The sequence below is a fragment of the Astatotilapia calliptera genome, chromosome 14 (assembly GCF_964374335.1).
Source record: "Astatotilapia calliptera chromosome 14, fAstCal68.1, whole genome shotgun sequence".
Lineage (NCBI taxonomy): Eukaryota > Metazoa > Chordata > Actinopteri > Cichliformes > Cichlidae > Astatotilapia > Astatotilapia calliptera.
Window position 1 is genome coordinate 24,047,983 of NC_137435.1, and position 22,227 is coordinate 24,070,209.

The 22,227-nt window shown below is 40.7% G+C and overlaps 1 protein-coding gene across 14 annotated transcripts in view; it reads left to right on the forward strand.

Moving 5' to 3' along the window:
- The window catches only part of kirrel3b (kirre like nephrin family adhesion molecule 3b), a 160,219-nt gene that overhangs the window by 120,087 nt on the left and 17,905 nt on the right, over window positions 1-22,227 (forward strand). For all 14 annotated transcript variants that reach the window (XM_026192359.2, XM_026192360.2, XM_026192364.2 and 11 more), the window contains exons 6-10: window positions 1,242-1,392; window positions 11,529-11,634; window positions 18,439-18,587; window positions 18,745-18,872; window positions 19,346-19,472. In XM_026192359.2, coding sequence (XP_026048144.1) covers window positions 1,242-1,392; window positions 11,529-11,634; window positions 18,439-18,587; window positions 18,745-18,872; window positions 19,346-19,472 — 661 coding nt within the window. The remainder of the gene's footprint in view (window positions 1-1,241; window positions 1,393-11,528; window positions 11,635-18,438; window positions 18,588-18,744; window positions 18,873-19,345; window positions 19,473-22,227) is intronic.

Sequence of the window (22,227 nt, forward strand, 5' to 3'; positions counted from 1 at the left end):
TGCAGAAATGAATGGATAATTACCACTGGTTTGTACTTTGGCAATGAATCTCAGTTTGACTCAGGAAAATGATTAATGGGTACTGGTAATGGTAGATGGAATCTATATGTTGCATTTTAGTACAGAGTACTAAAAACTTGCAAAGTTTTAGTTATGTCATTTAAACAGCATACGTTATAAATCTAAATATACTCAACAGCCTGCAGTAGTTAACTAACGGCTGAGTAGATGTAGGATCTGATCATCAGTATTTTTCTTATTGAATGGTTGGCTACAAAATTATACAAAGTTAAGGGCAAGTACTGGATGTATTTTTGGGAGGTAAAACCAAAGTTACCAGTGCAGTAAAGCAAGTCAACTGAGCTTCTTCTGGTCAACGTAGGAGTAAAATCTTTTGGTGTTCTTCAATAGGAAGGTCTTTTTTGTGTCTTCAAGAAATGCAGAGCAACAGTGAGCCTGCTTTAAAAAGATGGCAGGGAAATGCATCCTGACTTTGTGGTTGACCACACTGTGCCCTGTTGCCCAAGCAATTTGTTCTAGTCAGTGACTTTGTTCTGTCCCGCACTGGTTAACATAGACTCCCAGAGCCCTCCCCTGAGCGTTTGAGGGAGCGTGAGAGCTACTGAGCGCTACCAACTGATTCCAGATGGCTTCCACAATGTAGGGCTCAGAGGATGAACGCTGAAAAGAAGATTGATTTCCTTTGTGGAGTATGACAAGCCATGCACTAGAGCGCAGCTCTCCAGACACACAAAAGCAAACTCAAGAAATATATTTCTACTTTTTTTTTTATATCAATCTGCTTTGCAGTAAAACTACAGGCTAGAGTGTTCTGAGGGTTTGTCTCTGGATCCCCAAGGGAGTAGATTTGTGTATACATAAATTTTCTGCCTTTTTGCAACAATTTTATACCTTTTCCATCAAAGCTTATCCAGCAAAGCGTTTCTTCCGCCTCTTTTCTCTGTTTGTGCGTCACTTAAACAATTTATAATCCCAGGTTGAATTGGGACTATTGAAGATACAATCCAATATCCCTCGGATTCTGCAGCATTTGGAGTTCAGTACTCTGCTCAGCATAAAAATAGCTCAGGTTCTATTTATTGATTATGATAAAGCCAATCCAAGGTCCCACTATGGTAATCCATTAGAACAACAAAACAAACTTGGCATAGATTTAGAGGCTTAAGCATTCATCCACAGAACTGTCTTAACTTTGCTCTGTATTTCTTCCCTCTTTTCAGACCTTGCTCCGGGATGGCAAGAGGGAAAGCACCGTAAGCACACTCTACCTATCGCCTTCCAACATTGAGACAGGTCAGCAGATCATCTGTAAGGCCTCCAACAAGGCAGTCCCCAATGGCAAGGAGACCAGTGTCACAATTGACATTCAGCGTAAGCATACCACTTCTTCTCTCTGTTATTCTCATCTGTGAAGAATATCAGTGGGCAAAGGGTCAGCTTAAAACATGCATTTCTAAATACTGTATATGAGGTATTTCTCACATGTAGAGTCAAGACACTGTCAAATACCTACGTGGCTAACAGTGTGAAAATCAAGCATTCATTTTCGGCTCTGGTGAATATTTATAATTGGTTTCCATTTTTACTTACATATAGTAATCCAGCGTATGGATTGGTGCTGTATTACTGTTTTTCTTTTTTTTCCATTTGTTTGTTCTGATGCAATATCAAAGGCGCCGTCTATCTAAAATGAATGGAGCCTCCTTTTTTTGGTCCATCTACCTACCTGCTGTGGCACTGCCTGTTATGGTACTGTGCAAACTGTATCCACCTCTTTTATTTCCATGCTCATGCCATCAATCTTTTTGATGAGAACATCTACAGTTCCCCTCTAAAATAGGCAAAGTAAGCCCAGCGTGTAAAACACATTCAGCCTCAATTGTCAGGGAATCTTTTTTCGATCAAGAAGCATTCACAGTAAGAGAAGGGCTCTGAACAAAGGGATTTTGCATCACTCACAACCCCTTCAACACCATTAAGTATGACTAATAAAGCAGAAAATGCTATTTAGAGAGCCGTTATGACTGACGGCTCCATTCTTTTCATTATGCACACCACAAGAGGCAAGCATGGCAAGAGCGGGCACGACACGATCAGGCCAACTCAGGCGTGGGGGTAAAAAATGATTAACAATTGTTAGTGTTTGCAACTCTTTCAGTTTGCCTTCTTCATTTTTGTCATGCAGTCAGAGAGGGAAGTCATCCCACATGTAAACTGATTTGTCACCATGTATAATGATGCGTCTGTGATAAATGCTTGCCATCATAGCATCATCCTCGCTTCTGAATGTATGATTTAACCCTGAAAAATGAGTGGAGCAGGTTTCTAATTAGCATTCCAAAATGTGCTCTTTACACAATTAAAGCTCCTGAAAACATTTTTCACAGTGTGAGATCAAACCAAGCGACAGCAGAGACTAATTGTCAAGATTCAAATTGTCTCCCACAAGGCTCTTGTCTCTCTCGTTCTCACCTCCCCCGCCCTCTCCCAGATTTGACAGGTAATGTTCAGCACAGTTCAGCAGAACCTACAGTTTGTGCTGAGATCCGCTTCTAAATTAAGTTGCCACTGAAATAAAACTTGCTTCAGTTGAACTTTGATTCATTTGTGCTCGATATCAATCTGTTTAATTTCAGTGCAGCCTTATTTGGTTGCAAGGGTTCTGGCTTAGCAACAACATCTGTAACACAAGTGCAAAAAGATTATGCTTTAAAGACCTGACTATTCACCAAACATGCTGTAAATATAACGTCTTCAGAAAAGTGTTAAAGACAGGAATGGAACATTATAAGGTGGTGCCGTCACACTAAAGTTCTTTCCTTATACAAGAGGAAATAAACACAAGCTGTGCTCTAATTCAAGAGCTTGATCTTCCTCAAAGCCTAGTCCATAAAGGACAAGTTAATTACCAAGACACTGTCCTCACATGACAAAGTTTCAACAGCAGGAACTGCCAGAATGATAAACATTAATTAGCATCATACAAGTACAGTTGTTGTTTTTATCAGTAACTCATAACCACCTTAGCTGGGTCGATGACTTCACTGTATGATAATTCCTCTATTCCTTTTAATTGTCTCTCGACCTCATGAGTTTCTACTCAGAAACTGCACACATTTGCTCTCTCTCTCTTGCACAGACACACAAATACACCTTCAGCAGTGTATGTGCAGACACGGTAGCGCTATCTTTTGTTACTTTGTTTCTTGAGGGCAAAAAGTCTGCTGGAATGTCATAATGCAGAAAATTGCAGAAGACTTCACTAGTTATGTTCTCCATATGGGTTTCTCGGACACATTTTGCGGGGATTTTAAAATGGATCTGGGATTTGTGTGTTTGTTATTGCTTTGCTGTTTTGTGTAGAAGTACATACTTTGCATGGAGTCCACACCACAAATGAGCAAATAGCAGTTTGTAGTGGGAAGAAAGGTACAGTCGGGCGATGGGTTACAAAGGAAAGACTGAAACGTCTGCCTTCAGTAAGTGTACAGGACTGCTGTACATCGCATCGCATGAAACAAAGCGCAGTGTAGTGGCAGCAAATAAGGAAAAAGTGACAAACAAGAGAGCTAACACCCAATCCTGAACAAATCTTATGTTTCAGATGTAACCAAATATCCCATGCCCGTGATACCTGAACACAGCAGCCATACAGATATACGATGATCCTTTTGTATTTGCGTGCATGCTTTTTATTTTGATTTTGTTATACTAACAATAGTAACTTGGTTTAATGAATCATAATGATGATATGATCAAACAAGAGAGCATGTTACATCTTATTCAGAGCAAGAGTGATATTAGAAGGCGAACCTATTTCTTTATTCCACGGTAATATTTTTTTAGTGAGACTTTTCTCAGAGAAGCTGAAAGCCATCACCCTACCTATCAAGGCAAGGGTTCCTTCAGGAGCTTCCTGTCACCTTATGAGTTATATGTAACTCTCTGCAGTTTCTGCTTTACAGTTGTTCTTGGGTGTTCTATTTTAGAGGAAAAACCAGGCAAGCGTAAGAATGTAACAATACATGTTCATAATTGTTTCAGAGTTAAGTGTTTGTAGAAAAAATGCAAGGCAGACACTGATGATTCAGAACTGCACCTCTTTAAGCTGAGTATGATCAAGTGTTGCTGCATTTCCTTTGACTTCCATAACTTTGAACTGTATCTGGATTCTACTTTTAAACCAGGGTCATGTGAATGTCACTCAAAATGTAAACAATTAAGCCTATGTGATGTTCTTAAATAATATAAAATTACAATTATTTTTTTGAACTCTGATTACATTGTTACCATTATGCTTTTTTGTACTGATATGCTGTCACTGTTGCTGTATTTTTTTAGGTCCTTTGTGAAATTTGTGTCCAGCATTCGCCCTCTTGAAATTGCTGTGGTTGGGCCGTGTGGAGAGTTAAAGAAGCAGAATAGCAAATTAAGCTACCAATGTGAAGCTCATAACATTTTATTTTCACATAGCATAGTAAGCATTAAGCCTTTGAGTATTAGCACATAAGCTGCTGTTTGTTAAGATGGCCATGACTGCAATGCTAATGTTCTTAGAAAGACAATACAAGTTTTCATTAGCTGGTAACAACCATCTAATGGACTAATATTTGCTGCATATTATGAGAACTTACATTGAGGGGGGGTTGCATGTAAACTCCAGAGCCCCCCTAGTTCATGCCCAGGACCCTGTTGGTGTAAGGCAACAGCACTATCACTGAGCTTCTGTGTTCAAAATAAATAAACAGCCTCAACCTGGAAGCCTGGCTCTCATAGAGAGACCTGTTTACCCAGCTGCCAAGCCAAATATTAGTTCTGCAAGTCCACAAAGAAAACTGTCCCACTGCCTATTGCCTTTAATAAGGTATTTAAAAGTCATTTAAAAATGTAGCAACACTTAATGACATTTTAATGACTTGTCCAAATTGGACCAATTTACTCTCAGGTCAGGGAAACTGTGATTAATAATAGTTTCATAACAGCTTCATGACAGCCAACGTTAGAAGCAACCACATAAGACAAAGTTATGCCAGGTTATGTTGTCTTGGTTGATATCATGTTTCTATAACTGATATGTGAAACAATGCCAGCTTTGCAATGCAAATGAGGTAACTGAATGATATTAATGACAAACCTAATGACAAATATTCATATTTGCTTTACTGTAACTTTATTTTTCTGATCGAAAATAAAAAAAAAATAGGAGTGGAATTAAAATAGTCTGGTCTGAAAAAATCTATGATGGGTAAAAAACCCAAAACAAACAGAGGATGGAGTCCAGTTCCCTCTAACTGGAACTGCTGAAAGGTTATTATGGATCTTTTTGTCAAGCGATGCCAAAAAGCCAGAGATATAATGTTTTTCAATTATTTATCTGACACTTCATGCGATCGCTGTTTATTGAAAGCAGTGAGATAAAACTGATATTGATGCTCTCGACTCGTTGTCAGTAAGACAGCGAATTAACAAATATCCTCAATTAGCAGTGTATTCACCAAAAATGTAGATGTCTCTGTATATACGCTGGTAACCCCTGTTGGATGTCTAGTTGTGAGTAAATACCACAATTAATTAATGAACAGTCTCACTTCTTTTCCCTAATCTAATTGGCCACATTAGTGAGATGATACGAATGACAACAAAAGTAATTAAAGCGTTCTCATTCCCTCTGCCACTCTCAACATTTGCCATTCTGCCGGCTTCTACGCTCAGGTACCCTTTTTCACTAATAGCGTAATCGAAACACGACCCAGCGCACTGCTCTACAGCCTAAACCCGTCTAAAACCCAATGCATTTACCAACCTTTCTTTTCTTTTATCATTACTGAAATGATTTACACCCACTTCAGCATTTTTTTTTTTTATTCCCTTCAACGTCCATGTGTTATCTGACCCAGGTTTGGACAAATTTGCATCTAAATACAGTGCGCGCTGGTGATGTTGCCAAAATGAGAGGGATTTAGAGCCAACAGAGGCGATTCACAATCCTGGATAGACTGCTGACTACAGTTGTCCATATGAGTCCATTAGCTGACTTTAATTATTTGATAGCAGAAGGGTGGCTACCCCCTGATGCTGTTTTCTACAGCAGCATGACTGAACTTGCAATACAGTCTTTGGACTTAGATCAGTAAACTCCCCTACCCTTCAATCATATCACTGCAGTGAAATACGATTCTGGTGCCACAGTTTCATGTCCCGCTGGTTCCCACTCATCAAACTATTTAAAATATTCCTCAAACATTTTCTAGTCCAGTTGCATACTTTGCAAAGCAGTGCCCCACATAGAAATATGCTTTGAAACACATAGGCTAGTGGGAAATTAATGCACAAGGGACGGGTAAAACCAAGGTTTTCCATGTGTTTGCATTGCAAACAAGCTGAGCCATGTGGGGGAAAAATGAATGCCATTTGTTGAGACTAATTAATAAAGAACATGCAGATGTGCAATTGGGGAGGATTTGTTTTGGTAGCTTGCTCTGCTACATGCTCTCCGTGCTTAATTAAGCAGGTAATGGCAAATTTATCTGAGTTAGAATTTGTAAGTGAGAAGGACTGAGTAAAAAGGTAAAGGGGCACAAAAATGCTCTGAATTATGATGCATCCGCACAGAATTATCTTCCTTATATGTTAAGCTGTGTGAAGATATCGTTTCTAAATGTTACATTTTCATTACCCCAAACACATCACAGATGCTATAAAGGATCTCTGGCTCGTACCCTTGCATCAGCAACAAAACTGAGATGGTCAGGAATGTAATTGGCTACAGATGTGCTAGAGGAAGCACACATTTAAGCGCCTGTATGAATTGAATAATAACATCTGCCTTCATTAAACTCACTAAATTCTCAATGAATTTACTCATGTGAACAGCAGATGATCAATGTTAGACCTCAGGTTGTCAGTCAGTCTGTTCCTCTCTGCAGTATGCCACTCAGCCAGCCACATGACAGTGTGCCCATATCGTTAAGGCTAGAAGCCACGAGCGGGCGGCCCACAAACAGCTTTCCCAGCCTTCATAGGCATCTGACGCTACTGGAGTTTGAGGCCGGTCCTACTGGAGAACAGCTGTCTGCAATGACCCAGAGAGACTGGAAATTGAGCTTTAAGAAAGGGGAAAAAAAGCATTTTTTTGCTGGCACGATCTCCAGGAAACAGAGAAGTTGGAAGATTGTTCCAAAAACACCATCTGGTCTCCACTTTGAACTAACCGATCAAAAGCTGTCGGCCAACTATAACACCACCCTCCCCAATTCATCCTGTTGTTTTCACAGAAGCTCCGATCAGTCCTACGATTCCCCTTTTCCTCTTTTCATCCGTTCCTCCCCCTTTCTCTCTCTCTCTGTCTCTCTCTCTCCCTTGCTACTACTCTCTTGACAAATGTTGGGAATTAACAGTCTTGCATATTGATGTGCTGTCGCATCATGCCTCAAATGCCCTCGCTCAGCAACTCATGCATTTATACATCATAGCAGCAAATGGACTTTATTAAGTAGATGTCTGTCATATCTAAAAGGTCAGTGGTTAGACAAGCTACAGTCCCTTATCCACACCCAGGGCACTGCTGATAGACTTTTGACGGCTGTTGCTCCCATGACTGTCTTTGCTTCCGGCTTGGGGGATATGGAGCTATCCAGGAAGTTACTGGTGTAACTTATAGATGTAAAATCCTCATGACATTACCACTTGCTGAGAGAAAGTGGGGGGATTTTTTAAGGGAGGGTCAGTTCAATCATTTGAAAAGAACATTAATTTGTAGCCGGGGAGACAGTAATGAGCATTTGTGTCCTTAGAAGTCTCTTGGCGGCCAGAAAGAGGTTGGCATAGTTAAAAAGGACAGTTCAGGAATATTTTTAGTGAAAACGGTTTCTGAATTAGCTTCTACATTACTGTGTCTATCAGCATAGACACATCCGTCAGATCTCTCTTGCTTTCTTTTTATGTATGCCTCTCTCTGTACTCTTGCACATTCTTGCTGAATTTTATTACCATCTCCACCACTGCCACGTCTGTCATTTTACCCCTGAGGTCCCCTCTGCCCACAGTTAAGTCCACGCAATTAACAGCTTGCAACGTTAAGAAAAAAAATGTACTGGGCAGCTAACACTATTGCTCGAGGCATGGATGGCTTTCCTGTTTTATTAGGACATACACCCATGTGCACTTTCATATGCACACAAAACCCCTTGAATGTCTGCCTTCGCTCACAAACACGTGGATGCACACAGTTCGCCGCTCGGTGCCTGGTTGACTGTGGCCTTCGGTTGTTCCATCCGCAGTATTGTTGTTTTCTCTATTGGCCCAGGGAGAGCTGGCACAGGTGGAGCTCGTGGATTTGAAGAGCTCATGGTAGAGTAGTTGGTGGGAGGTGGTTGGAGGTGGGGTAGGGGTGGGAGGGGGGGAGGACTGTTCTGGAGGGAAATGAGTCTGCTGATGGGGAATATGGTGTGCGAGTAGGAAGGAATATGACACCTGGACCACCCCCCTCTCTGGGTTTTTGTGGCAGCTGAGCCAGCCTAGAGCATCTGCACAGCCACAGGGTAAAAAGCAGTTTTCCTGCACTTCATACCCACACACACACACACACACACACACACACACACACACACACACACACACACACACACAGTCGTACAGAATCACACTTCATAACTATACACAAAGTTGTTTGGCTTCATTTCAGTGGCGTTTGGGTGTTTCTTTAATTCTATGTGGAATCTCTTTGCCGACCACACTGCTCTTCATCCACATCCAAACACAGTTCCTGCTTCTTTTTTTTTTACTGAACATAGAGCAGCTATACCTTTGAAACAGATGGCTACACCAGCAACAAACTCAGATCCAGCGCTTTCCCCTGGTGGCTGCTGCCTTACCAGTATTCCACTAGTATCCCAGAAAAAAGTGCTTCCACATAACACCATGTCTTAGATTACATTTGGTTTTACTAACTTACAGTCAAGGGATAAAAATAGTTGTAATTCAAAACACTTTGTTCACCTGATTTTCCAATAATAATACTAATACACTTGAACAACTACTGGTTATTTATATATTAAATGATAATTTTCTCAACACTGAACAAAATGTGCCCAGCATAATTACAGAAACCCTGCTGAATGAATCTCCGTCTGTGAAACGGTGAGGTAAATAGCTGCTTGTTTCACACGGGACGGGTTTGATATGGAAATGAATGCACATCTTCAAAAAGAATCCCACCTTTGTCAATTAGGACAAATTAAGTTGTTTATTAATTTTGCATAATGTGAATATTTTTAATTGTAACACCCGTTTTAATTGTACCTTATAACATTATTTTAATTGCAGCGTATTGCACTGTGGACTATTCACTGTGTGCAAATTGCCGTTAGCCGAAACTCATTATCAAGTCAAGTTTTCCTTTGATTTGCTCCTTAGAAATAATATTTGAGAATAAAAATAGCATGTTATCCTCCACACCTGTGAAGCACACTACAGCGTTACTTAACAACAGCGCCCAGTCTTCTCATGAGCGGTATGAATATTTCTGAATATTATGTCTTTGGGGACAACACCAACCCCAGCATTAACCCTGCTAATTCTGCACAATGAGAATATGTCATTTGTGTTTTAACACACTCTTCTGCAAGTCTTGGCAGCGAGGTAATTAAAAATCATTCTATTTGACACACATCAAAGTCTATTTACTTTTTTCCCTAAAAATACAGGGTTAGGGTAAAGTTGGGGTTAGTGTTAGCACTTGTGATGAACTACACCTCACAGGGTTACAATATGGCTTGAAAAACTTAGGAGAACAAACTATGCTAACTTGTCACAACTGCTCTAACTACCACTGTAATCTGTTTTAAGACCACCAGATTTAAATGACTTTTACCTGTAGTTTTTATTTTGGAGCATTTTACTTATGGTTAGCATTGTCAACACCCTAACTATAAGTACAGTCTGATTTAAGTTATGGTTAGCGGTGGGGTAGTGAGAGAAGGGTAGGGTTAGGGTAGCAGTTTGCTCATTGACCAAGAGTTTTACAGCAAACATAACCCCGACAAACAGGCTCTGGTGTCCTAAGTTATGTCGTAACATATTTGCTACGAGGTCGTTTTTTTCAGTCAGTGGTATTCTGCACTCGTATTTGTAGTCACTGCACTCGCTCGCCTGGAATTAGGGGAAACTTCCAGTGATTATTTCACCCAGAGATTGTCGTTCATTTTCCATTGGTTTGGGGTTCCCACATTGATGAGAATCACTTCCTCTTTGTATGCAGCTTAAGTAGCTAGCAGCTGTGGCTAATAATAAAATATTAATGTTGACATGGGAGCTAAGCAGCAAGCAGCGCTGGCCCTAACTGTCTGAATGTTAATAATCTAAAATTCAAAATCTAAAATCTAAAAAAGGTTCAGTTTCTGGTAAAGTCCCAGAGTGACGCAAAGAAAAGTCTACCAGCAACTAGACAGAAACAGTGGCAGCCAACCTTACAAGCCACATCTGTTTAACAACAAAAATATGTCGCCAAGCATAGAACTACCTCAAACTGCTGTATTTCTTTTTATACAACAGTATATGTAATACTCACACATACATGTATATGTTTTACCATGTTTATTTCATTTTATAAATGTTTTACAGTATATCATACCACTTGAAAACACTGTTGTCATTGATGTTATTGTACTTTATTTTTAAGTATTTAAGTATTTTTGAATTTTTTTTTAATTGTAGTATCAAACACCGTGTCAGGTGTTTTTTTTTTGTTTTGTTTTTTTTTTGGGGGGGGGGGTTGTTGGGGGTTTTTTTGTTGTTGGGGGCATCAGTTTGAGTTTGAAATTCTAGCATTTTGTCAACCCTGCACAGCTAAATCAGTTTTTGGGCAAATCTGGGTCCTTCTAAATAAAATTAATTAGTCCTTGTTGTCATGAACCCGACTGCACAGCCAGGACAAAAAGGCAGATTCCCACAGAAGCCAATTAAAAGCTTGTTTGTTTTAAATTAATGAAACAAAGAACAGTCTTAAACTAACTATGGTGTGTGTGGCCAGTGTGATGAGTGGTGTAAGTGAGCGCCTGAGTGATGAAATGGTGTATGCAGTGTTGCATGCTAGTGCAAGAAAGCAAACCATAATCCAAAACGGTGCCTTGGGGAGCCACATAGCAGCTACGCTCTAAGGATATCTGCAGAGCACCGGTCCAGTGAGACCAGGTATTGCCAGCCTTGATGATTGGAAAACAAGCCACACCCCCTCTCCAGCACCTGCCACACCAACAAGCTTAAAGGAAAGCAGGGTGGAGCGGGTCGTCTTGTATTTTGAGGCTGCATGTTTCCCCCCACTATTTATAAGGGTATTTTGTCTCCTTTGCAAAATTAGACATAATTTTCACTTTTCTTGCTGAGTCTTTTTCAGCCACAAACAGTGTTGACAACAAAGTGTTTGTCTCAGGTTTACAGTTCACTGCAGCATGTTTGAGGAGGCTGCCAGTTCAGTAATTGGTTGTCTTTGTGTCTCTATGTTTTTATAGATCTCCCACTTGTAAATCTCTCGGTGGAGCCTCAGCCTGTTCTGGAGGGCAACCTCGTAAAATTCCACTGCTCCGCAAAGGCCAACCCTCCTGTCACACACTACAGGTGAGATCATTAAAGAGTATGAAAACAAGTCATGAATGCTCAAACCATGATAATATAGTGTACAAGAACAACGCACCACAGTAAACTTTAAATGACGTCTTTTCTAATTGACGTTGCCAGCGGATGATACATTTTCACACAGAGTCAGAATTAACGCTTCATTATTGATCACATTCATCATTGTCAGCCAGCTCCTTATGATGTCATGACACCATTATATATGCCCACACTTTAAAATGAAGAGACGAAAAGGAACGTTTCGCCAAAAGATACACCTTAGAAACCTTCATGTTTTACTGAGCTGCAATAAACCAGTGCAGGGCTTTGTTGTAGAGCTGTTCACCTCCCTTGAACTTGAAATGTCCCGTAGTGTTTTCGTGCAGGGCTCGTACATAATTTTTATTTTCGTTGTATTTTTAAATGAGTCACATGTTTGAAAGATTGGATATTATTATCGCGCTTGGATTCAGTGTTTTATTGTGAGGGTCACAGCAAGATGTGTCACAAGATGTAGCAATTTTACTGACTCACTCGGTTAAATCATCACATTAGAACAGAATAAAGAGCGAAGTTAACAGATCAGAATGAGCAAACTCTTCATCACGAGGCAGACATTAGTCTAATTAAAAAAGAAACGCAAGTTCTTGTAGACAGATCCCAGCTTATCTTATGTTGTCACCACTGTGAAGCATTGTGACGGGTGCTTCTGAGTGGTGCGGGGCAGAGACATATTTGTGTATTTGGATGCCTTTAAAAGGGACAAAGACCGCAGATTGGGGAAATCTGTGTGTCTGTGCAAGAATGCAAAGGTTCTTCAGCAGCCCGGTACAGCAAAAGGGACAGATTAGGATGCCACTGAAAACCACTTGAATGGCTTGAAGACTGATAACATCGCCGGGGCCCGTATATGCTTTCTTTCATCTTCGGGAAGTTTCCTGACAGTTTTCAGAACATGTTTTCAGTTTCAGCTGTTATGTCAAGGTTGTTGACAAAAATCCCTTTCAGTTCATTTTATCTAAAGTACCAAGAGCCAAAAAATGTCCAAAATGTCATGGGATTTCACCGTTTTTGAAGCCGCTGTTCAAATAAGAAGCGTTTGGAGGTTTTTATTTTCCCCTCCCGTTTTTTTTTTATTGTACTGCAACTATACAAGCTTAGAAGGCTGTATACTGTGTGTTTACTTCAAATCTGTTCTGTGTATTTGTCAGACATACACATCTCGTGCTTCAGCTAAACAAACAAATCTTTTCTTTTTTCTGTTTTTTAAGTAGACTGCCAGACAGAGTATTGATAAAATATCATCAAGCCGCTAGATTACATTAGAGTGCATTAAAATAATGGTAAAGTTCATTCAAGTATCTATTTTAACCGATATGTTGGTGGACACACAACCACTCAACTAACCTGGCAGGTTTAATATCAAAGTAAAAACAGAAACAATTAATTTCTAATGCACTGCTTTTCCTCAGCAGTTGCCCTCTTTGTCTGTTAAATCTTGGCTCGTTCTCAGTTGTACATGTTAGCCTGTGTTTATTTTTTTTTTCTTACATCAGTAATTGTAATGGCACAAGGAAGTGGACATTAATTATTCTCATAAAGCCTTCGCACAGCCTTCCAGAAGTGTAATACTGAAGTGATTTGTCAAGAGATGGTTTTCTGTGTGGGAGGTTTTTAAAACCCGGCAAAAAATAAATGGAGTGAAATCGATAGCAAAGGGAATTGGCTGGCTCAGAATCTTGTAATGGTACTGGGAAATGAAATGGATGTACAACATACTCACAGGTGGCAAAACAGAGATGTTGCCTTTTGATGGATCCTGCCCTTTTGAAAAAGAAAAGGGGAGGAAGGGCAGTGATATTGTGGAAAACAAGGTTTGTATTTGATTGTGTAGGTGCACAGCAGAGACAGAACGTCTATCTTACCTGCAAAAGGGATTTCACCTCTATTGTTATAAGACTGGATCAATGCGAGAGCCAGACTTCTCCCCGGGGTATCGAGAGCTAAAATTCAATGGCAGTTGAGATAACTTTTTCTTCTAGTTTGACAAACTAAAAAAGGAAAAATGGTTCGGAAGCTATGCTTAAAGCTTGAGAGAAAAGAGACTAAAAGTGCCATATCCCCTCTTTTAAATCTTATTATTTCTTTTCCTTTCTCTCTCCTCGCCCCACTGTTATTGGCACAATCCACAGTGGGATTTAGAAACCATAATCAGACTAATAATTGCCATTATTTAAAATTTTACTCTTTTTGACAGTTACACAGTTTCATAGTCCCTCATTCAGATTTATCTGCAATTTGTACAAGCACTTTAGGACTTCCATGGACCGTTGCCGTTCAGGTCACGGTAGACTGAGAAAATTTGGGAATCATATCGCTTTCCTGATAGGCTTTGACTAGGGAGAGACCCTCACAAATTTCCCCTCTAGAGAACAATATCACAGAGGAGAGCAGGAAGCTGGTCAAGCAGTGTGGGGCCATTATTCAGTACTAATACACTCTGTCTACCCCAGATCAGATATAGTACAAGGACACAAGAGTTCTTAGACGGATGGTTTCTTTTCCATTCCCGGGAGTGCCATCCATTCCCAGTGTGCACTGCACCACTTTGCCATCCTCCAGTTCAATAGACTCCTGAGACACAGACCCAAGATAGTGGGGGCACTAGTCAAAGGAATGGTGCCTTCTGCTGTTCATAACCTCTCGTGCTTAAACATAGCAACGGTAATAAGACATATTTCCATACCTGAAATGCATGAACTTGTGCCAGATCACAGTTCAAGAGCAAAGAGGAAAGAAGGAGACTGTTGGAAGTGAAGATAAATGCAATGCTCAAAAGAGTGAAATAAGAGTAACTGGCATGTGTTTCCGCTGGCAGTCAGGGAATCAACATACTCCAGGAGGGGAAGACGAGTGGGTTGGAACATCTTCATTACTGTTTATAATGGTTGGGAGAGATAACTGGCAAACATCAGAATCACGCAGCTAGCACACAAGGTTTTCTCGGATCCAAACAAGAAGCCACCAGAGAGAAGAGAAAGAATAACAAACAAAGCAAATCAGGTCCCTCATCTGCCGATACAGCATAGCTGTGCACAGAGCAACTGCAAAACCCATTCCTTTGCATGACACTGTAACAAATAACATCCCAGTCCTCCCAACACTTAAGCGCTGTTGTTGTTGCTACTGCTGGATGGATCGCTTGCATGGCTTACGCTGCTGTGACCATACCCAAAATCAATACAAGCTTGGGACATGGCTAATTTTTACATTCATCATAATCCTCATTGAAATAAGAGAAAAGAAAAAATGTTATGTACAAAAATGCCAAAAAGAATTGTCTCTGTAATTCAGAGCATATTTGCAAACGCACCATCGTGCACCATTTCTGCAAATATACAAGTCAAGGTGAGGGAAGTAAAAAAGCTCAGACTAAACTAAACTGTTTTAATAGCCCCCACCTAAAGCTTGGCATAAATCTAAATGAGTAAACTGCTAGACAAATAAAGATTGTGTGGGGAAAAAAGTCCCTGACTGCACCTTGGAAAGGTTGGTTGGTCTAAAATATTCCTAACTTTTTTGAGGTTATCCTAAACTTTTAAGGACCCACAAAACACTTTTATTATTTGTCAAATCGATATCTGTAGAACCTGCTTCGGTTTCTCCGTAGATCAAAAAATAGCTCTATAATTTATGTCCATGTGAAAATGGCTCTACGCTATTACTAAACCTGCATATTTATTTTACGTTCTTCTGAGAGTAGTCATCACTTTCAATATGCATGGAAGGCAGAATAGAACGGCGCTGTGCCGTGCTTAACCATGCTGATAATAACTGTAGGGCCTGATTTACTGTGAGTCTCAATGCTGATGGCACAGATACCTGCCTAATTTAATTGTTATTGTTTTATTGCCTTAATCACATTCAGCAAATACACCCCCCTCCCCCAACTCCACGTCACTTTCACCCTCAGCTTCCATTAACGGCAGACCTTTTATCTGTATAACACTATTAACTTACACACCCATGAACATTACAAACACACGCACACATTGTACAAACCTGCGCGTTCACACGTAGACACATGCCCATGCACAGAGACACTCAGGCACACAGGATTCACACCCTTTGTCTGAATCAAATCCCTGACTAGAACACAGCAGTGTAAAGTGAGTCAGCTACTGAGTAAGCTCGCACTGGCCCTTCTAACCTCCCAAAGGGAATGCAGGTGTTTGTGTTAGCCTGTTCCAGCTATGTTTAGACATGAGCCTTGGACAAGGCCCAGCACACCAACAGAGCTTCCATGCTCCCCGCGGACGACGGCGTTCTGTCTCTGCTCCCTCTAACACTGTCAAAGGCTCCCAAACCTGGCAGCCGCAGCCTCCACTCGGGAGCAGCCGGCTGCCTGAACATCTGTGCTTACCCCATTACGACTCCTACAGTATGCCCTGGTAAAGTGAAACGGTGGCATAGTGTTATGTAAATGCAGATGTCATAGCATCACTGTTTGTGTTGTTTTTGCTCTTTATCTTCAGTCATGAACCATCTACTGAGTCACTTTACTTGTTTCAAAGCTTTCGGATCAAATAATCTTCGTGGTTTATAACTTGTGAAATTTACTTAAACTGTTGCACTTTATCCTCTTATGCTCTTTTTTGCTCTTGAATTTCATGCTTTCTTCTGAATTTCAAGAACACATTAAAGAAAATTAGTTTTATTAATTTATTTAATGACCTCAACCCTTGAAAATTTGGCGACTATGTTGAAAAGCAGGGTGTGTGCCAAATAACCAACTAAGTTAAATGAACTCGACCAATTCTGCCAAGAGGGGCGATGAAATATCCAGCCAGAATTATGCCAGAAGCTTGCTGATGGCTACTAAAAGCTTCTGGTCGAGGTGCAACTTGCTAACGGACATTAACCAAGGGTCAAACCATACTTTTTACCCTGTGTGGATTAGAGAAAATAAATCATTTAATAAATGAAATAAATAATGCACCCAATCCTAGCTTTGAAAATCTTTAAAGGTATATGCTGTTAATATTATTATTACAACCTGATAAGAGAAAAGTTTAAAGCAATCATTAAAAGGCCAAAGTTACCATGAAATTCATCCACATGATGAGTGTACGCAAACTGTTTTTAGAAAGACTGGCTTACCGCCTTAGTTACTTATTTCTTTCTGCTGTTTAAAATGAAGTTCTATGGGGATTTACTCAATCGTGGAGCAAACATCAAGTGGCCAGCCACTTGACCCACTTTAGTTTCATTTTTCTTCAGTGCTGGAAGTTGCTGCTTGGTTTTGTCAGTAGCTGCTTCCAAGAGCAAGAGTAAACTGGGAACCGTTTGCCAGTCTAATTCCTGTACTTCATCCTCCTTCATCGTGCTCTTTGTTCAGTAATCAGTGTCATCATCGACATCATCATTGTCATCATCCTAATCATCATTATTATTGTCTTCATCCTGATTACCAGAACATCGCAAGTGTAATTAATAACGTCTTCGCCATCAACATCTGTATCATCCAAGTCATCTAAACAGCAGCTGAAAAAATAATAATCATATTCAGAATGATGGGAACATCAGCAGTCATCATCATTAACATAATGGTTTTCACATTATTTTTATCTGGAAATGTATAGAATCTACATCCTAAGTATCATTGTGGGTAATGCTCTGCTACTCGAATGATTGGACTTTGCAGATTTACAGCCATACTGTGTTATATTCAGTTTGTGTGTTGTAATCCTCCCACGAGCTGACCAGTTCGCAAACATCAATACTACTTGATTAGACAGGCCTAAAACACCTGTCTGCCCTAATTTCATTATTTTTGGAAGCGCAGGTGTTGCAGTGCTCTCAGCTGTATTGTTGTCACACAAAAACACGGCTCGGAAAAGATCTACTGCCTAAAATAAGCGAGCATGGGAAAGAAAAAAAAATCCCATGAAGCCCAATTAGAATTCTGCTTCAATTCACTTACTGATTGAATGAGGTAATCTGTTCTCATTTAAATGATTTTTAGTCAAGCATGGGGCCAGCTTAGCCATGGAAAACAAATGAGTTCCCTATCCCATGAAAACTCTTCTCGGTACTGGCAGGAATATAAAATGGAGACAAGCACTGGCGCCGCTGTCATTGTTTTCATTTGCCACATCAGCATGCAGCCACATATTTACTGTGGAAGATATCAGCGTGCATGATGCATTGCATGCCCCACAGCACTGTCTAAATTTTTCCAGAGCGATCCGGCACATCCACATGCGCCTTTGCTTCATTTTTATAAATGGACCTTGTCTGTCGCGGCAGCAGTGAGCCATCCGCGCCACGCCGAGTGAGACGCCACTGCCCGTGACATCATAAAAGTCTCACCTGAACATGTCGGGGGAGGGGGGTCTGTGTCATCGTCACACCGGCTATCATTCACAAACACAAACAGATGCTTTTTAATGCGATCCCATGCCAATTTATTAACGTCAGCTGTTGTGTTTAATACAGTACGTGTCAAGCAATGTCTTCAAAGGTGGAGGAGCTAACCATTTGTCATTCTGTAGTGCTCTGGCACTCTCTGTCTGGCGTAATGAGGAACGTGCTGTCTGCTCCGAGTTGCCAGGGAGCTTGTCACTGCATGGAGGGCTGCCACAAAAATATGCTGAAGCCAGCACAGAAAACCAGCCCCAGAATGATGATTTATTTACACAAAAGGAACACCACCGACACAAGAAGGTGTGAGAAACCTGTCTTAATGTGTTTTCTCCTTTTCCTTAATTTTCCTCACACCCGTCCCGACATCTATCCTAACACCAGGTGGGCCAAAGGGGGAAGTATAATTAAGGAGGTCTCCGGGGACACATACGAGGTCATCGTGGATCACTCCTTCTTTACGGAGCCTGTGTCATGCGAGGTTACCAACCCTCTCGGCAGCACCAACATCAGTCGCAATGTTGATGTCTACTGTGAGTTTCTCCTTCAGTAATCCTACATGCATTCCTTTAATGCCAGCAGCGGAATAATGCATTGCTGCGTTACATGTTGTGACACTGAGCTCAAAGAACTCGGGTCTTTATTTATGGATCTATGGATGTTTTTCTTGTTTTGTTTTTTTCCCAATAGTTGGCCCTCGCATGGCTGCAGAGCCTCAGTCCTTGCAGGTTGACCTTGGATCTGATGCTGTGTTCAACTGTGCCTGGACAGGAAATCCCTCTCTTACCATCGTGTGGATGAAAAGAGGCTCTGGGGTGGTGAGTATTTCAGTTTGCATTGATGAAGGCTAACTTAAACCTTATATAATCACATAATACAGCCGAGAGCAAACTTTTTTGTAATTATTCCTGAACTTGTTTCTGCAAAGTACTTTGGGTTATTTTTTTCTATCATAGCTCAGTGGTTTGTAAAGTTCCATTAGACCTAATTTTTTTTGTCCCAGCCTCCTGGTGACCTGCTCTCAAGTGAGATCCATTGATTTGATCCTCAAATTCAGTCTCATTCCACCTTTTCTTTTGTCAACATTAAAGGCCAAAGCTTTACTCGCCTGAGCTCAGACCCTAAATTGGATTTTAATAATTGAGAAGAGGTGACCTTTAAAGTATTAAATGGTTCGTGTGCTGCCTTGTTTTTTTTTTTTTCTTCTGTTAGCGCTGCTTTGCTGCCATCACAAATGCAAAGGTGACTTTGGAGTCGCTACATTTGATGATCTTTGACTTCTTTGCCGCAGGTTCTTAGCAACGAGAACCTCCTGACACTGAAATCCGTGAGACAGGAGGACGCTGGGAAATACGTTTGCCGTGCCGTCGTGCCACGTGTTGGAGCAGGGGAGAAGGAGGTTTCTCTTACCGTCAATGGTAAGCTGCAATATTTGCATGTCTTACACAAAAACGGGTATTGATACACCTCCACGAAGCTGTGAAGTGCATGCAAATAGAAGTGTGAGTGTTCAGGTCTGAGGTCAATGGCAGCAGGAAGACAGCAACTTGTCACAAGATTCTGTATCCAGCTTCCTTTGTAGTTTATATAAATCTTCCTCTGTGCAGCTTCCAACAGAATATATAACTGCATTTCTCTTCTCGAGTCTTTTTCATTGAATGTATCTGTTTCTTAGAGACAGCTAATTTTATCAGGCAAGCATAGTAACAAAACACAAACCAGCATACACGGCAAAGGAGCGTTCCATAAAATGATGCTCATGCAAATGAATTTTGCTAACAAAGGTAACGTGATAAAAACCCAGTTCGTTTCGTTAGCTATCATTACTGTGGCAGCTGATGAAACAGGAAAAAAAAAAAAACAGACTTTGTGTTTTCACGATCTGGCGCACGTTTCATAAACAGGTGAAATGTACTTAAATGCTAATTATATTCTGCGTGAGTCACAGGGAAGCTGTGTTTTCTGAGGCACTGACTGACTAATGAATACCAGCCTTGGTGGGAGACCTGGCAACTCTCAAACAAATGACTTCATTACCAGTGCTTGATATTCATGGCGCATGCTTCGGTGTGGCAGAGGTTCTTAGTTGTGGGATTTACATGTTTCTTATTTTCCCTCTTGTCCATCTGAAAGAAACCTGTGCAAAACCAAAGGGGGAAAAAAGAAACAAGAAAAAACCCCAAACAAAACAATCCAGCTTTACAATGCCGGCAACGAGATGATGTTGAGTTAATTCTCACAGTGTGTCAATGCACATTTTGAAAGCTAACAAAAGAGTTTGCCTGTAAGCAACACTGGTGCTCATTTGGGGATGAAGATACATCAAGTAGCAAACAGTGTGTTTTAAGATTTTCTTTTCAAAATCCAGACGCTAGTTTTGCATATCAGAAAGAATGGGATACCAGTATTCCCTCCAGCACAAGATCAGAACCATGACTTTCTATGAACTGCAATGAACCCCCCTCATTTTCAGCCAGGAATTCAGCTGGAATCAAGGCAGAGAAGAGGAAAATTCATGTGTAATTCTTTTCTCTCCCATCCTTTTGAACATATACTGCCATCTTTTCTGCAGCCTTAATATGTAAACAGAATCCACCATATCCAGTGTGCTGGCGTATCTTGATGCATCTCGTTTCTGCTCATGCATCTGTGGAGATTGTGTTCTATGTGAAAATGCTGCCACGAGAGAAAGAAGACGGATTGTTTTAATAAAGATTACAACACAACTCAGAGCACACTGGGAAACATGGAACAAAGCTGAAATAGCATGTTTATTCAGTCCCTGCAGACTTAATTCAAGTAAGTTTCCAATGTCTTCTAGTCTTTTATTTGTTCATATTCTTCATCTCTCTTCCTCTCTCTCACACTCTCTCTCTTGTTTTTTTTGTTGTTGTTTTTTTTCTTACCCACCACCTCTTTGCCCGAATTGTTATTTGACATTCAAAGCCTCCTTCCTTTTTACCCTTCTGAATAATTGAAATTCATCTCTTTTTCAAAACCACACGAGAAATCTCGAGTCATTTCTTACCCAGACCTTGAGGCGAATCAGATTGTCAATCTCGCGAAAGCGCAAACACTGTGGTTGAAGAGGTGGCGTGTGCCAAGTTGTCTCCCGAGGTTCCTTGATTGTCCCACGACAACGACTCGACTGCTGATACATAAGGTCTCCTTCCCTCTTATCATCCTGCCATCGAACAGCAATGAAAGCGCACGGCCGGTTCTCACGATGAATAAACAAACGAATTAGCACTATTTTTGTACAACTTTTTTTTCTGTTTGTTTAGTTTGTTTGTCTTGCACAGACGGCCACAATATATATATACAAATAAACCCCCCAAAAAAGGAGCAATGCTGTGAATGTTTACAGTATTCATGATGCGACAGTGTCTGCTGCACATTCGAATGTTTCTCTGCAGTTTGTTTTCCCTGCAGTTATCTCCTGATTCCTTAACGGCATCGTTTAAATTACATGTGTTTATAATTTGTCATTCCCTCTGTCTCTCCCTCTGTCGCTTTGTGTCACCGGCTCCCACTGTGGCATACCACATAGACATGAGGATTTTGCTTTCCCTGGGGAAGAATGTAATTTAATTATAATCAAACAGCTAGCAGGGGAGGCAGTTTCTGTTTAAGTCACTAATGGATACATATTGCTTACTCTAGACAAACGTTTTTAGAATACATAAGTCCTCAGCTTTTCATACATGGTCGTCAGGTAGATGGGAATACGAGGAAGAGTAGAAGACACGTCCATGTGTGTAGTTACAGTATTTGCATGATATTTTTGACCATTCTGCAGAAACTGGAAGGAGGTGACTTATCTGACATGCTTGAAAGGATTTAGCTTAACTTTTAAGTGCTATATACTCAGGCAGTACATATTAATTAATATATATCCACGTATATGTGTGGTCTGTGTTTGTGTTTGTGGGCATGTGTGCGCCTTTGGGCTATTAATATGTATAACAACACACATACAGTACTTGGGCAGCCCAGGGAGAGAAAACCCATTACCACAGTGAGGGAGAGAGAGAGGGACGGAGAATCCCTCAATATCCCACAGAGCAATGGGCTGTTATAGATCTTTTTTTTCTGCCGTTTCTCTTCCTAGACAGTCTTTATGTGCCAAGTTAATTAGCATTCCTACCTTCTTTAAACTAGCTGTGACACCAC